The sequence below is a fragment of the Rhinoraja longicauda genome, chromosome 4 (assembly GCF_053455715.1).
Source record: "Rhinoraja longicauda isolate Sanriku21f chromosome 4, sRhiLon1.1, whole genome shotgun sequence".
NCBI classification, from domain to species: domain Eukaryota; kingdom Metazoa; phylum Chordata; class Chondrichthyes; order Rajiformes; family Arhynchobatidae; genus Rhinoraja; species Rhinoraja longicauda.
In genome coordinates, this window is record NC_135956.1 from 39682899 (window position 1) to 39697488 (window position 14590).

A 14590-nucleotide genomic window follows, 5' to 3' on the forward strand; every position below is an offset into this window, starting at 1 on the left:
GCACGGACTTCAAGTGTTCATCCAGACACTTCTTAAATGCTGTCCACGACTCTGCTTCCACCACTCTCTCAAGCACCTCTATCAGGGTACTCTCCACTCTCTGGGTGAAAAGCGTCTCCCTCAGATCCTCTCTACATCCCTTATACTGAATTCAAACTTTTTGTCCTCTACCTCATCACCTACCTCTTACTCTGTAATCTACAAATCTATAGGGATATAGCCAAAAGTTAGACCTTTGGCAAGCCAGTGCTTTGAAATCGTTAACCACTTTGTAATTGCTGTTCCAATGCTTTCGAAAGATTGGTGTGCTCCACCCATTTCACTGGCTGAATTGTGCATGAAAGGAATAACTCACATTTTATCCATATAAAAATGAGATTACTAATTTACTAGCAAAGCTATTATCGGAACTGAAGTCCAAAGGAATTGCTTACAGTAGTTGATTAAAAAAATACTTCAAAGCATGGGAATCGGCACAAGGGTAAACTTAAATTAGTTGGATCATGTGGAGAAAAGTACTGACGGTCTTTATTTCCATAATGACATTACCCTCATTAAATAGAATATGCATTTCTTTACAGGGTAGAAATGGTGGTCCTGGGTCTGAGGGAAAGCCTGGTGAGCCAGGTCTGCCGGTAAGTCTCATGGTTAATTGTAAATTAAAAAAATGTGCCGAAGCAAACATCAAAGCGTTTGAGTGGGGAGGGAGGTAATTGACAACAAGAGGAATCCTCAGAATTGTAAAATTCAGGAGATGCACAAATTGATTAAGGTTCACTAACTGCAGACAAGACCATTGAGACTTGTAATGTTACTTCTAAACAAGAAAAAAATCATAATGATTTGGGATACAACTGTGTCAAAGACATTATTCAAAAGAATGAATGTTTGTACATGAGAGGATTGGACATTATGCAAGTATTCCTTTATTTATTTTGTTTCTTTATTGTGAACATTAGTATTGTTAATTTAATGTACATTCAATTTTTGATGGCTTCATGAATGCCAGAGTTTGACATGGGTATGATTTTGTCTAGTCTCTGATAATCAAATTTACTTGGCAATTTTGTTGATAATTTGTCCTTGGATAACATACAGTAGGTAGAAATTTCCCATGCCTATTTGAATATATGCATATGTCTATTGTTTGTTTTCATTTGGAAAGGATAGGGTCAATGTGAATATGAAGTTATTAATATTAAAATAAAATTTAACACTTGTTGAAAAGAAACACCTTTCCAGAAAAGAGAAGAAAACTGAGAAAAAGTTAAAAGCAAATACTTCCGTGAGGAAGCTAAGATTTAGGAAATTTGTGTCCTTTCCTCATTCATGTTGTAAAATATGACAATATAAAGAATTTTCTCAAGTTAAAAAAATCTTGTATTGAATGAATGACATATTTGATTTTGTCGTATTTTAGAGTTTAAACTTGTCATATATTTCATCTGCAATTATTTTGAATTTTAGGGTCCTAAAGGTCCAAAAGGATCAAATGGAGATCCAGGCTTTCCAGGGATTTTGGGATTACCAGGATCTCGTGTGAGTATTAATTGCCTTATTCCATTCTCAAAACTGGCATGATGTTATTAACATTAGAAAGGGGAGAAATTGAGCTTATTCTGCCATTTATCAAGATCTTTTGATCTTACCATCTTTTACTATCCAGAAATCTATTGATCTCTTGTTTCAAATGAACATATTGACTCAGACTACAGAGTTATCTAGGGAATGTGACATGAAATGTCTCCTCGTTGCAGCTATTCCTCAGCCAAAATGGACATCCTTCCTGCCTGTCAGCCCTGTACGAAGTTGATAAGCTTCGATGAGATCTGTCATTCTTCTAAACTCTGGAAAATAGACAAAGTCTACTCAATATCTTGCACAACAAACCTGTCATCCTTGAAATTACTCTTGTGAATGTCACCAGCACCCCTTCTAAGACAAGAATATCCTATTTTGGATAAAGAGACTGAAACTATATAGAGTACTCCAGGTGTAGTCTCACCAAGAACCAAACATAATTGCCATAGGGTATCTTCACTCCATTTTAATAATAAAGGCCAACATACTATTTGCCTTAACTGTATCACATGATGTATTTTAAATCGTGCAGATTTCAATGTCCTTTTTGACTTGGGTCAAACTACACAAGCCATAAATCTTTTTTTTAATTTGTGGTTACTTTAAATAATTCCTTACTCTTTAACATATTTTAATGTGTACAGAATTTTTTAATTTCTCTGATTATCACTAATGTGGCAAACTGTTGGGACTAGAGTATTGAGATTGAACAGCAAAATAGCCATGAAATGCTGTGTGGCCTCATAGAGTCCTAGAATTGTACAGAACACAAATGGGCCCTTCCATGCCAACCTTTTTACCCATCTAAACTAATTTCATTTGTCCAAATTAGGACTGTGAATAAATTATGTGCCTATTTAAGTGTCTGGTTTAATGCCCCTGAAATGTAGATTTATCCTTTTTTTCAGTTTTCAACCCATTTTTTTCTCTTCTCATCTCCTATCCTGCTTTTATTATACACAAGACGGGTGTGCACCTGTTGGGTGCAAATCTCTGCTACGGACAGTCCTGCGGGCGTGGCTGAGGCGGGGGGAGGTGCGAGGGGAGGGGAGGTGCAAGGGGAGAGGGGCGAGGGAACGACTGAGCGCGGGCGGGCAGTGGCCCTGCCGGCAGCCATCTTGTTTTGGCGAGTGAGGAGCAAATGAAGGAGCATTGTGACGTCATACGCTGAGGAGTTTCAGGAAATGGGTTAGAAAGTGAATTTTTAAACTTTAAAATATCTGTAGCTTTAAAAATGTAGCTTCAATTTGAATGAGAGTTGTTAGACTTTATGCCCAGGATAATGGTGAGTAACGATAGATACTAATTATATATTTTAATGAACAGGGAATTCCGGGTGAGAAAGGAGCTCCAGGCAAGACAGTAAGTAATGCCCATTGAATTTACTTTCATGTTTTTAATAGGAATCAACCCTTTATGGTGGTTATTTATCGTATACAGTAGTAAACAATAAACTACACCTCTTTGCAGTTTCATGAATGCTTTACTGTTTTTAAAACAGGGATCTCCAGGCAAAACTAGTGAAAGGGGGTCCAAAGGAGAAAGGGTGAGTTATGCAGTTCTGAAGATAAAGAATCTTTTTAAGGCTTTCTGAGTGCTCATTAAATCAATTAAAATGCTGATATGAAAACACTCATCAAACAAGGCTGAAATGTACAAAGGTCAATGTGAAGATGCAGTTATTTCCATTCCATAGACAAAGCCAACCCCAAAAGAGCAATTATTATAAGCCAGAAGTTTGTTTGCTTTCTCTGACAGTATTGTGTTGGTTTATATATTTATTCCTCAAATAATCAAAATAATATTCAGTTCAGTTTCAAGGAAAATGTGATGTACAGTTTGTAGAACAAGGAACTGTAGATGCTGGATTACAAAAAGAGTCACAGGATGCCAGAGTAACTCAGCAGGCCAGGCAGCATCTTTGGAGAACATGGATAGGTGGTGTTTTGGGCCGAGGCCCTTCTTAAGCCTGATTATGGTGGAGGGGGAAGAAATCTGGAAGAGAGGATGGGCAGAATTGTGCAGCCAGAGGAAGGAATGTTAGTGTGGGGGGGGGGGGGGGGGGAGGGAGGAATTGGGTGCTAGTCCAGGTAGAACACAGGGAAGAGAGATAGGGGGAAGAAGTAAGAGGGTGGTCTGGTAAGTTACCTAAAACTAGAGAATTCAATGTTCAAACTGTTGGCTTGTAAGCTACCCAAGTGGAATATGAGGTGCTGGTCCTCCATTTTGTGTTTACCCTCACTCTGGCATTGAAGGAGGCCCAGGTCAGAAAGGTCAGCATGGAAGTGGGAGGAGAGTTAAAATGGTTAGCAACCAGGCGATCCATCAAGCCTTGCCAGAGCAAGTGCAAATATTCAGCAAAACGGCCACCAAATCTACACTTGGATGAGTGCAGGTGTTCAGCAAAATGAGGAGGCTTTCCAATCTGGGACATCCAAGATGTTCTCTTTCTTTAGTAAACGTGGTTTACTCCCTGCTGTCATAGATGGATCACTCACCCGGTCTCCTCTGAGTTCCATAATTTTGCTCTCACTCCCCCTCTGGTTCCTCAGAGTTCCTCTGGTGTTCACCTTTCATCCCATCAGCATCCACATCCTACGCATCATCCTCCAACATTCCTGCCACCTCCAACGCCATCCCCACCCCTTTCTACCTTCAACAGAGACTGCTCCCTTCACAACTTGGTTTACTCATCCGTTCCCACACAAACCGTCCCCTCCACAGGTACTATAAGAAAATAACTGCAGATGCTGGTACAAATCGATTTATTCACAAAATGCTGGAGTAACTCAGCAGGTCAGGCAGCATCTCGGGAGAGAAGGAATGGGTGACGTTTTGGGTCGAGACCCTTCTTCATTCCTTCTCTCCCGAGATGCTGCCTGACCTGCGGAGTTACTCCAGCATTTTGTGAATAAACCCTCCACAGGTACTTTCCCCAGCAACCGTAGGAGATATAATACCTGTCCCTATAACTTCTTTCCTCACATCCATCCATGAACCCCAGCAGTCCTTCCAGGTAAGGCAGAGGTTCATGTGCACCTCCTCTAATCTCTGCGCTGCATCTGGTGTTCCCATTGTAGACTCCTTTACATCAGTGAGACCAAGCGTAGACCTAGCGACCATTTCGCTGAACACCAGGGCTCAGTTCACTAAGACATTCTGGCAACATATTTATTGAATGGGTATTTTTGAAAATAAAAATCACAAAGGGAACGACAAAAGGTGCCAAAGCAAGGTTATTTTTTTGTTAAAATATGCTTTTTTCATATTATTATTGCTTCATTATGGTTCTCTTTTTTGGGGGCAGGGTGACCGGGGTTTTAAAGGTGAAAAAGGAATCCAGGGAGAGAACGGACGAGATGGTGATCCAGGCATCCCAGGCATAAAAGGACATACTGGGATAATGGGTCCATTTGGTCCTTCCGGAGAACGAGGTCCAGTTGGATCACCAGGCCAACCAGGTTCTCCTGGCTTATCTGGGGAAAAAGTAAGTGGTTGAATTGTCATGATCAACCTGGTCAACAAAGTAATGACGTGAGTGTCAAGAAATGAAAAATCAGAACTGAAACCATTTTGGTGGTTAATGCATTAACATTAGAGTAGAATCATAGAAATTCATGATGCCGTAGAAAGTCATTTGGCCCATTGTACCTGTGCCTGTGGAAAACAGACTCCCTTGCAGCAGCTCCTCAAGTATATGTCCAAGTGCTTTTGAAAGTGAGACTTTCTGCCACTTCCACCCTTTTAAGCAGTGAGTTCAAGATCCTTGATACCCATTGGGTGAATAAGCCACTACATTCTCTTCACTCTATTTAAATTAAATCTATTTACATTAAAAAAAAAAAAATACACTTCCGTTAAGTCACCTTGCAGTCACTTCTGTTCCAAAATAAACAACATAACATCGCATCTTTCCTTATAGCTACAATCTTCCAGTTCTGGCAATGTTCTTCTAAATCTCCTCTACACACTTTTTTCACTTTTTCACTTTTTCCTGTTATATATTGATTTGATCTAAAAGCAGTAACAAAGCTCTGGTCCCTACCTAGTTTTGTATGTCCCCCTAGCATAATCGCAAGACAGAAAATAGGTATTTTCAATCTTTATTTCCTATTTTAGACTTGATAATTTTGTAAAATTAAGAAATATTTTGAGGTCAATTTTGTAAAATTAAGAAATATTTTGAGGTCAAACCTACAGCAGAGAGATCCATGCACTGAGAACATGGAAGGAATTTAGATATTCACCTTTCTGTATATTTTCTGCAGATTTTGTGGGCGGCACGGTAGCGCAGCGGTAGAGTTGCTGCTTTACAGCGAATGCAGCGCCGGAGACTCAGGTTCGATCCTGACTACGGGTGCTGCACTGTAAGGAGTTTGTACGTTCTCCCCGTGACCTGCGTGGGTTTTCTCCGAGATCTTCGGTTTCCTCCCACACTCCAAAGACGTACAGGTATGTAGGTTAATTGGCTGGGTAAATGTAAAAATTGTCCCTAGTGGGTGTAGGATAGTGTTAATGTACGGGGATTGCTGGGCGGCACGGACTTGGTGGGCCGAAAAGGCCTGTTTCCGGCTGTATATATATGATATGATATGATATGATTTAAAATTTCTTGTCTAATGTCCTGTCAGGTGGCATGAAACATATCGCCTCTCTTGCTAGACTCTGACTCACACACACACACACCTGGTTATTGCTTTCCCTAGGGTGAACCACCATCATCTGAACAATTGAGAAGACTTATAAGAGAAGAGCTGTCAAAACAACTCGATGGTAGGTTATACATGTTTCTAGAATTGTTGTGCTCCACTTATTTAAGAATATAGGCATGGAGCCAACTTTTAATCTAGCCTAGAGCAATAAGGTAAAATGCTTTCTTTCTTTAACTACAGTAAATGCGTTTGGGCACTCTCAACTTCCTAAACTATTGGATGCAAGACAATCCTGGCATTTAGCAGGAATTGATCATTTTAGAACACAAAAGAGCAAAATAATATTAAAAATAACCGCATGCAATGAGAGTGCTTTTCTGAGGTTTAGACTGAATGCAGGTCTAGAGATAACAGAATTCTTAAGATACACAAATACTGTAAAATCTGAAACAAAATATGAAAATGTTCAAACTCAGCAAGTAAAGGAGCATCAACGAAGAGAATGTCTTTGGTAGGATGAAAGCCACAAACATGCTTAATGCGTCCGTTTGTATTCTCCACAGATGCAGTCTATGTAACCTGTTGACTACTTAATGTCCTTACCAGTTTTACTAAGTATTGTGCTGCTAGTCTTCTTATTGAGTCCACATCACAAGATTAGAAATTGTTCAGCCAGAGCTGAACATACTTCTCGGCATCTGCATACAAAGGCGTCTTGTGCTTCTTGTGCGTAGTGGTGGAAAGATTGGTGGAAACAGGGCATTGACGAGAACGCTCTTTCCTTGACCCCGTGCTACTGGTAAGGTAGCAACATTTGAGTGCCAAATTACTCAAAAATGTGTAATAAAAGCAATCATTGTTATTAAATTAGCAATCTATTGCAGCACAAAATGCAACAAACTACTTGACCACTATTTATATTCAATTGTGAAATCCACGTTTCCTTGATTTTACATTAAGCTGAAAGTAATCGTTCCAGTTTAAATCCTTAGGAGAGAGAGAAGGGAAACTAAAGGTTTAATATTAATGTTGTATCTCAGACAAGATGAACAAAATAAGCAGATCTGGAAATCTGAAACAAGAGAAAACACGAGAAACATTATGATTAAAAAGGCGCCACCATTCTCTTTCAGCCAGTGCCACCTTCACTTGCATTATTCAATCTCCCCTGGTGGCTAGCCGATCAAATACATTTCATTTGTTCAGTGTTTACAACTTCAAATATATTGTATTTCTCACCTTGCTTTTTGATTGATTGATTAAATGAAATAGCGAGAAAATAGAGCCTTTGGCCTAGAATCCACTGGCTATCGATCACCGAAACACACTAGTTCTATTTTATCGGAGATATCGGAGCACCCAGAGGAAACACAAGAACGTGTAAACTCCACACAAATATCACTCATGGTCAGGATCAACCCTGGGTGTCTGGCACTGTGAGGCAGCAGCTCTACCAGTTGCATGACTACCATCACCCTTAATTTTGATGAAAGATCATCTATATTAAATGTCAATTAAATTTCTTTATCCACAGAATCTGCCTGACCTGCTGTTTTTTTTTCAAGTATTCTATTTTTATTAACGACAATAGTATCTTTGTAGCTGGGATGATCAAATCAACAGTCATTCAACTTGACTGGATGTGTTATTATAGATTCTGTCGGAAAAGTGCAGACCCTTTGTAAAAAAAAGTGAAAACACTATGGCCAATTCATTAAATTAGAAAAATACATGACTTTGTTCTTTTCACTTTCAGCACGGTTGTCCTATCTCCTGTCTCAGTTTCAACCAACATCGATTAAAGCAGCACCTGGAAAGCCAGGGTCTCCTGGTCCACCAGGGAATGATGGATTTCCAGGGAGATCTGGTGTCCCAGGAGAACCTGGCCTGCGAGGAGAACCTGGCCTAGAGGGAGCCAGAGGACCAATAGGTCCAAAAGGTACACATATTTAGTTTAAAAGTCACTTGAACTTTTTAAATAATAATCCTTTATTCGTCCCACAACGGGGAAATCTTTGCAGGGTTACAGCAGCAAAGTAGATAGCAAAAATAGATAAGCATTCATTATAAACCAAATAAAGATAATTATCTTTATATACTGGTCTACAGGGAACAGCGCTGGTTGTGCAGTCTGACCGCAGCAGGAAGGAAGGACCTTCGATATCCCTCCTTCAAACACTTGGGTGAAGAAGTCTGTCACTGAAGGAGCTGCTCAGTGCAGTGACAGTGTCCTGCATGGGGTGGGAGTCGTTTAACAGCAGTGATGATAGCTTTGCCATCATCCTCCTCTCTCCCACGGCCTGCACTGAGTCGAGGGGGCATCCCAGGACAGAGCTGGCCTTCTTGATCAATTTATCAAGTCTTTTCCAGTCAGCAGTTGAGATGCTGCTGCTCCAGCAGACCACTCCATAGAAACTGGCTGATGCCACCACAGTGTGGAAGAAGGTCCTCAGGAGTGCCCCCTGCACTCCAAAGGACCTGAGTCTCCTCAGCAGGTACAGTCTGCTCTGGCCTTTCTTATAAAGTGCATTAATGTTATCAGTCCGGTCCAGTTTATTGTTCAGGTAAACACCCAGGTACTTATAAGAGTCCACTCTCTCAATTTCCATTCCCTGGATGACTCCGGTTAGAAGCAAAGGAACAAATGTTTTATTTTAAACTATAATCTTAAGTAGCATTTCTTTAAAAATGATTTGATTGTTCCCTTGTTGAGACAAAGGTCTTGATTTACTTAACAATCATATTTTTATATCTGCAAAATGATATGACAATATTTTACAAATCCAAACACTTAAATAAGATTGAGCTTGTTGAAGCATCTAAAAACATGAGGGACATGGAGAAAGGGAACACATACAGTCTTTTTGCCAGAGGGCACAGGCTTAAGATGAAATGGGGTAGATTGAAGAGACCTCAGGAGCAACCTTTTACTCAGAGCATAGTGCATATCTGGAACAGGCTGTGAGCGGAAGGTACAGAAGTGGATACAATTGTGACATTTAAATACATTTCAACAGATATATGGATCAGAAGGATTTAGAGGGATATGGCCAAATACAGGCAAGTTGGACATTGTTGGACACGTTGGGCACAGGGTTTGTTTCCAAGCTGTATATCTCTATGGCTATGACGAGGATGGTGGCTTCTCATTGTCTGTTGCGGGATGCGGAGTGCTCACTGATGAAGAAAAATGTTTAATTAATGCAACAACTAATTTTGATCCAAGATGCAATGTCTAAAAGATCGGCGAAGCATATTTAGTTGCAATGTTGCAAAAGGATTTTTTGTATACCGTACAGGAAATTTTTATTCAGAGCAACAAAATAAGTAATAGCAATGCTGTGGGACTAAAATAGCGTCACTTAAAAAGAGCAGTCATTAAGGAGAGATTGAAACATAATTGTAACAGTTAACTGGCAGGTACGATTAGAGGAAATAGTAAGGACTTTTATCGATATATAAAAGGGAGGAGGGTCACAAGGGTAAGTGTGCAACCTGCTTAACAGTGAGACTGGACAATAACAGAAAAAAAAGAAGCGACAGTCTGAAGAAGGGTCTCGACACGAAATGTCACCTGTCCATGTCCTCCAGAGATGCTGCCTGACCTGCTGAGTTAACCTAGCACTTTTTGTCTTTCAAGTGGCAGTTAAAACTATAACTTTGCAACAGTTTTCACAGCACTACAAATAACCCAAATAGTTAGAATAGACTAGTTTCAAATACTTAAGAAGGACAATCACAAGAGATTGAGGTACTGGAAAAACTAGTGGGACTTAAAGTTTAAAAAAAGTCAGGTTCTGATGGTCTATACCAGAGATGGTAAACCCATTGGCTGATTTTATTTTTTTTCAAAACTCACTGAATCTGGGGAGTACCAGCAGATTGGAAAACCAGAATCTAAGAAGTCACGTTAAAGAGAGAGGAAGACAAAAAGCAAGCAATTGCCAAAATGCTTGATTTTATAATGAAGGAAGAAATAGCTGGCTATTTAGAAAAGTTGAATCTAATCAAATAAAGTCAACATGATTTTGGGACGAGTAAATTATATTTAACAAATTTGCTGGAATTCTTCGAGATGTAACAAAAAGGGTCGATCGAGGGGACTTACATTGGATTTTCTGGAGGCATTTGACCAGGTGCTATGTAAAAGGCTAGTGGACAAGTTAAGAGTTCACGGGGTATTAAGGTCTATGTTAGCCTGGATTAAAGATTGGTTGGAACATAGAAGGCAGAGAGTCATAATAAATATAGGACGTATCCAAGCTTCAAGTAACCAGCAGAAAGCCTCAAGGATCAGTTCTGGACCTCAATGATTTATAATTGATATTAATAATCCGGAGAAGGGGTGGCATTTAAGACATTCTGTTGTAACAAGAAAATAGGCAGAAGAGCATGTGGCACGCATTGAAGATTTTAGGTATTTATAACTAGATATAAAAAGGTTCTGTGAATGGGTGAAAAATTGCAAAATGAGGTTTAATGTGGGAAAATGTAAAATTATGCACTGTGGTAAGATGAATCTAAAGGTAGACTATTATCTAAATGGAAAAAAATTGCAGCTGAGTGAAATATAGAGGAATCTAGGTGTTCCTGTACAAGAACTGCAAAAGGTTGTCAGGCAGCTGCAATAAATAGTTAGAACGGCAAATGGGATATGACCTTTATTACAAGAGGGTTGGAGTTTATAAATAGCTAAGTATTTCAATTGCAGAGGGTACTGGTGATGCCACACCAAGAGTACAGTGCACAATTTTGATTCCTTTATTTAAGAAAGATGTTATTGACATTGGAGGCAGTCCAAAAGAGATCCACAAATATAATTCCTGGATGACAGTGTTGTCTTAATATGAGCAGCTAAAGAAATTTGTTCTATATTCTTTGGAATCTAGAAGAATGTGGTGTGATCTTATTGAAACACTTAATATCCTTTAGATTACATGACAGGATAGTTGTTGAAATGTTTCCACTCATGGGAGAATCTTGAACAACAGGAAATAGTAATAGGGAGTAGTCATTTAAAACTGATGGCCGTAAATCTCTGGAATTTTTGAGTGGGAGATTCTGGGGACTAGATCATTTGGGATATTTAAAGTGGAATTTCGTCTTTTAAAAAAAAAATCAGGGCTATGGAAAACAGGCCCAGGAGTGGAGATGAGGCCTGAGACAGATCACCCATGACTATATGTATGATAGAGCTGGCTTGAAGGGCCAAGTGGTCTATTCCTATTCTTATTTTCTGAACATTTATGCTCTTGTAGTGGTCATACATTACGAGATCCATCAGTGTAGCTACTTTGATTTTGCTTAACTTCATCTGTCTTTAATTGCACAAACACCCGTGGCACCTTATATGTCAGCTCTACTTTGTAATAACTACTTCAATTTTATTTGCAGGTGATAAAGGTATAAAAGGTGAATATGGGGCAGCAGGCATTGGACAGAGGGGTGATCCTGGTCTGCCAGGTCCTCCAGGTAAAACCTAATTTATTTTTACTTCTATAACAATAGAATAGAATTTTACTTCTATAACATTCCTGAATATTATAAATGTGTTCTACAATTAGCAGCAGTAAAGTGATATTAGGATACTGCATTTTTAGACAATGTGTTATGTGGTGTTTGATGAAAATGGGAGAATAAATTAGGATGTGTAGGGTTAACGTTAATGCATGCTTGATGGTCAGTTGAAGAGCCTCCTAAATTATGCTGGATAAGTGACTTTACAGATGGAAATACACTAGAATAAGTCTTGTGAATCTCCTTTACAACCATTCCAGTGATTAAAAAATCTTGAATATGACTCATTGATCAGAACACTATTGTCTGATGGAAACACTGGATTATTATTGGTTGAATGTGAGGTTCTCTTGTTCATGCATATTATGGCTACATCATTATTCTTCCAATTAGATTAGATGTTTGTGCCTCTACATTGGTTAGATCACATTGAGTCTATTATGATTCCCGGCTCTTTTTCAAAGTTTCCTCACTGCTATTTAAGAACTGCATAACTCACCCATCTTCCTCCTTTTGTTCAAACCTTCACATATCAGAACTCACCTAGAGAGTTGTGAATCTGTGGACTTCTCTGCTACAGAAGGCAGAGGAGCCAATTCGCTGGATGTTTTCAAGAGAGAGTTAGATATAGCTCTTAGGGCTAACGGAATCAAGCGATACAGAGAGAAAGCAGGAACGGGGTACTGATTTTGGATGAACAGCCATGATCATATTGAATGGCAGTGCTGGCTCGAAGGACCAAATGGCCTACTCCTGCACCTATTTTCTATGTTTCTATGTTTAACTAAGCTGCAATTATAAGTTGTGTTTCACATTTATAGGTATCGCGGGAACACCTGGCTATGGAAAAGAAGGAATGCCTGGTACATCAGGCCCACAAGGAGAGCCCGGCATGCCTGGCAGTGCTGGTCCACAGGGCCCTCCTGGGCAGAATGGAAACTGTGACCTTGCGCAGTGTGCTTACTATGCAAGCATGGCCAGTCGGCCATCCAACCAAAAAGGACCTTAAACCAAGATAAGAAGAGTTTGGTAAAATTGAAGGACTGAGGTTGTTGGCTTGAAACACGTTAATAATTAGCAACCTGAACAAAGATCACTCCAAGCACACTAGCTGCTGGCCAGTTGTGCTTTCACACAAGTTACTTTTCTCTCATTGGAGACTTGTACTGTATTACAATCATTAAGCACATGTGTAGATTCATTCTGCAAATCTGCACCAGCGCTTGTGACTTAACTGTGTGGTTTTAAAGCTTATTAACTATGCATATTTTCAAGCTCTGCAGCTATTTTCCATTAGACTTTCATCTCAACTACACAACAATCTGGGTGTGACACCTTATGGTGCCATTTACAATCTCTGACCTAATCAGTTGTTGTGATTGATTTCAGTGTTAAGTAAAAGTAACACCAAATGTGCTGAATTCCACATGCAATATTTTTTTAAAAACCTCTTGAAGGGGAGATAACTCTCACTTTGCAAAAATGATATAATTGAATTTACAATCGTATATATTTTCCTCGTCGTAGAATATTAAATGTACATTTTCAACTTGAAATTGTAATATTTGGCATTGTTAGTAGTTTTAGTACTTGTGCCTTCATTGATTCTCCTGTGGTCTATTTAGTTTTTAAACAGATTAAAATATTAATTTATTTTGCTCTTCAAGTTAAAGTATACAGGTGTTGAGAATGGAACTCTTCTCATTCAACACCAGTTTCTGCATCAAGCCATCTCTGGTTAAGTCCACGAGCCCAATGCAGAGTAAAGTTCAATCTTCTCTGCCTCAATACTTCATCAAACTCCCATTTCAAAAGGGTACCCTGCTAATTTCTTCATTGGTACTTAAAAAATCGTTTCTACACTAAATGTAACGACATCAACAAATTATATTCTCCAAATTTTATTCTAATAAAGTCAAAGTTTAGTTACAATGTCCTGATATGACTGCATAGCATGATTACAACCACCAACCAGAGTTAAATTTTAAGACGTGTCTTTTTAAATCCATTTCCCAAACCAACAATCCTCTCTAATGCTACACTATGCTTTCCCATTTTCTCCAAACTTTTAAATGAGAAAAAATAGTTCCTTATTTCTCCTCTTTAAATGGGGAAAGATAAATTTAATTTCAGGACACAAAATTGCATGCCAGATCTTTGTAATTGAATTGCAGCAGCCAGCAGATCAGCAAAGATAGCTGGACTAGATTCTCGTTCCTTTGAATTCCAGGTGAGAGACTGAATGCTTCAAGCAGTTATTTAATTCCTAAGTGGACTATTGGAGAAAGTAATTAAAAAATATATATATACAGGTATATATATTCCTTTAAAGACAAATAATGTTTGTCTTGGGTCAATAACTATTGTTGGTGGTGGATAGTCTAAATTGGACTACCTCTCATTGACATAGCATTCACCATCATGAATTCAATTTGTTACAAGCTTTTAGCCTTCAATGTATGGCATCAAAATGTGGCCATGATTCGCTTCTATTCCTCTTAAACCATGCTGGGCCAATGGTCATCTTAAGACCAAAAGAATTCCGGCATCTCAACTATATCCGTTCTGCACATGTGAGCATTACAGCCAAATATGATCCTGCCTTTAACTACTTTCACACAAAATAGAGTAGGATCCCCGGTTGGTTTTATTTCTCTTACCCTTTGTAATAAATTACATTTTAGTCCACTTTTAATACAACTCTTTTGAGATATACTTCCTCATGACAAATATTGTCTGTATCGCTTGGTAATTAATTGAATGTGTTTACTGATTAAGCCTCTTGAATCCCTTGATCAGGTTCATGTAAATAAATAGAATTTTTAATCAATGAATAACAT

The 14590-nt window shown here is 38.9% G+C and overlaps 1 protein-coding gene across 1 annotated transcript in view; it reads left to right on the plus strand.

Moving 5' to 3' along the window:
• col22a1 (collagen, type XXII, alpha 1) overlaps window positions 1-13068 on the plus strand; it is a 188463-nt gene extending 175395 nt beyond the window's left edge. The window contains exons 54-62 of the mRNA XM_078398602.1: window positions 582-635; window positions 1468-1539; window positions 2908-2943; window positions 3083-3127; window positions 4889-5068; window positions 6288-6354; window positions 7990-8172; window positions 11628-11705; window positions 12572-13068. Coding sequence (XP_078254728.1) covers window positions 582-635; window positions 1468-1539; window positions 2908-2943; window positions 3083-3127; window positions 4889-5068; window positions 6288-6354; window positions 7990-8172; window positions 11628-11705; window positions 12572-12759 — 903 coding nt within the window. The 3' untranslated portion in view covers window positions 12760-13068. The remainder of the gene's footprint in view (window positions 1-581; window positions 636-1467; window positions 1540-2907; window positions 2944-3082; window positions 3128-4888; window positions 5069-6287; window positions 6355-7989; window positions 8173-11627; window positions 11706-12571) is intronic.
• The last annotated feature ends 1522 nt before the right edge of the window (window positions 13069-14590 follow it).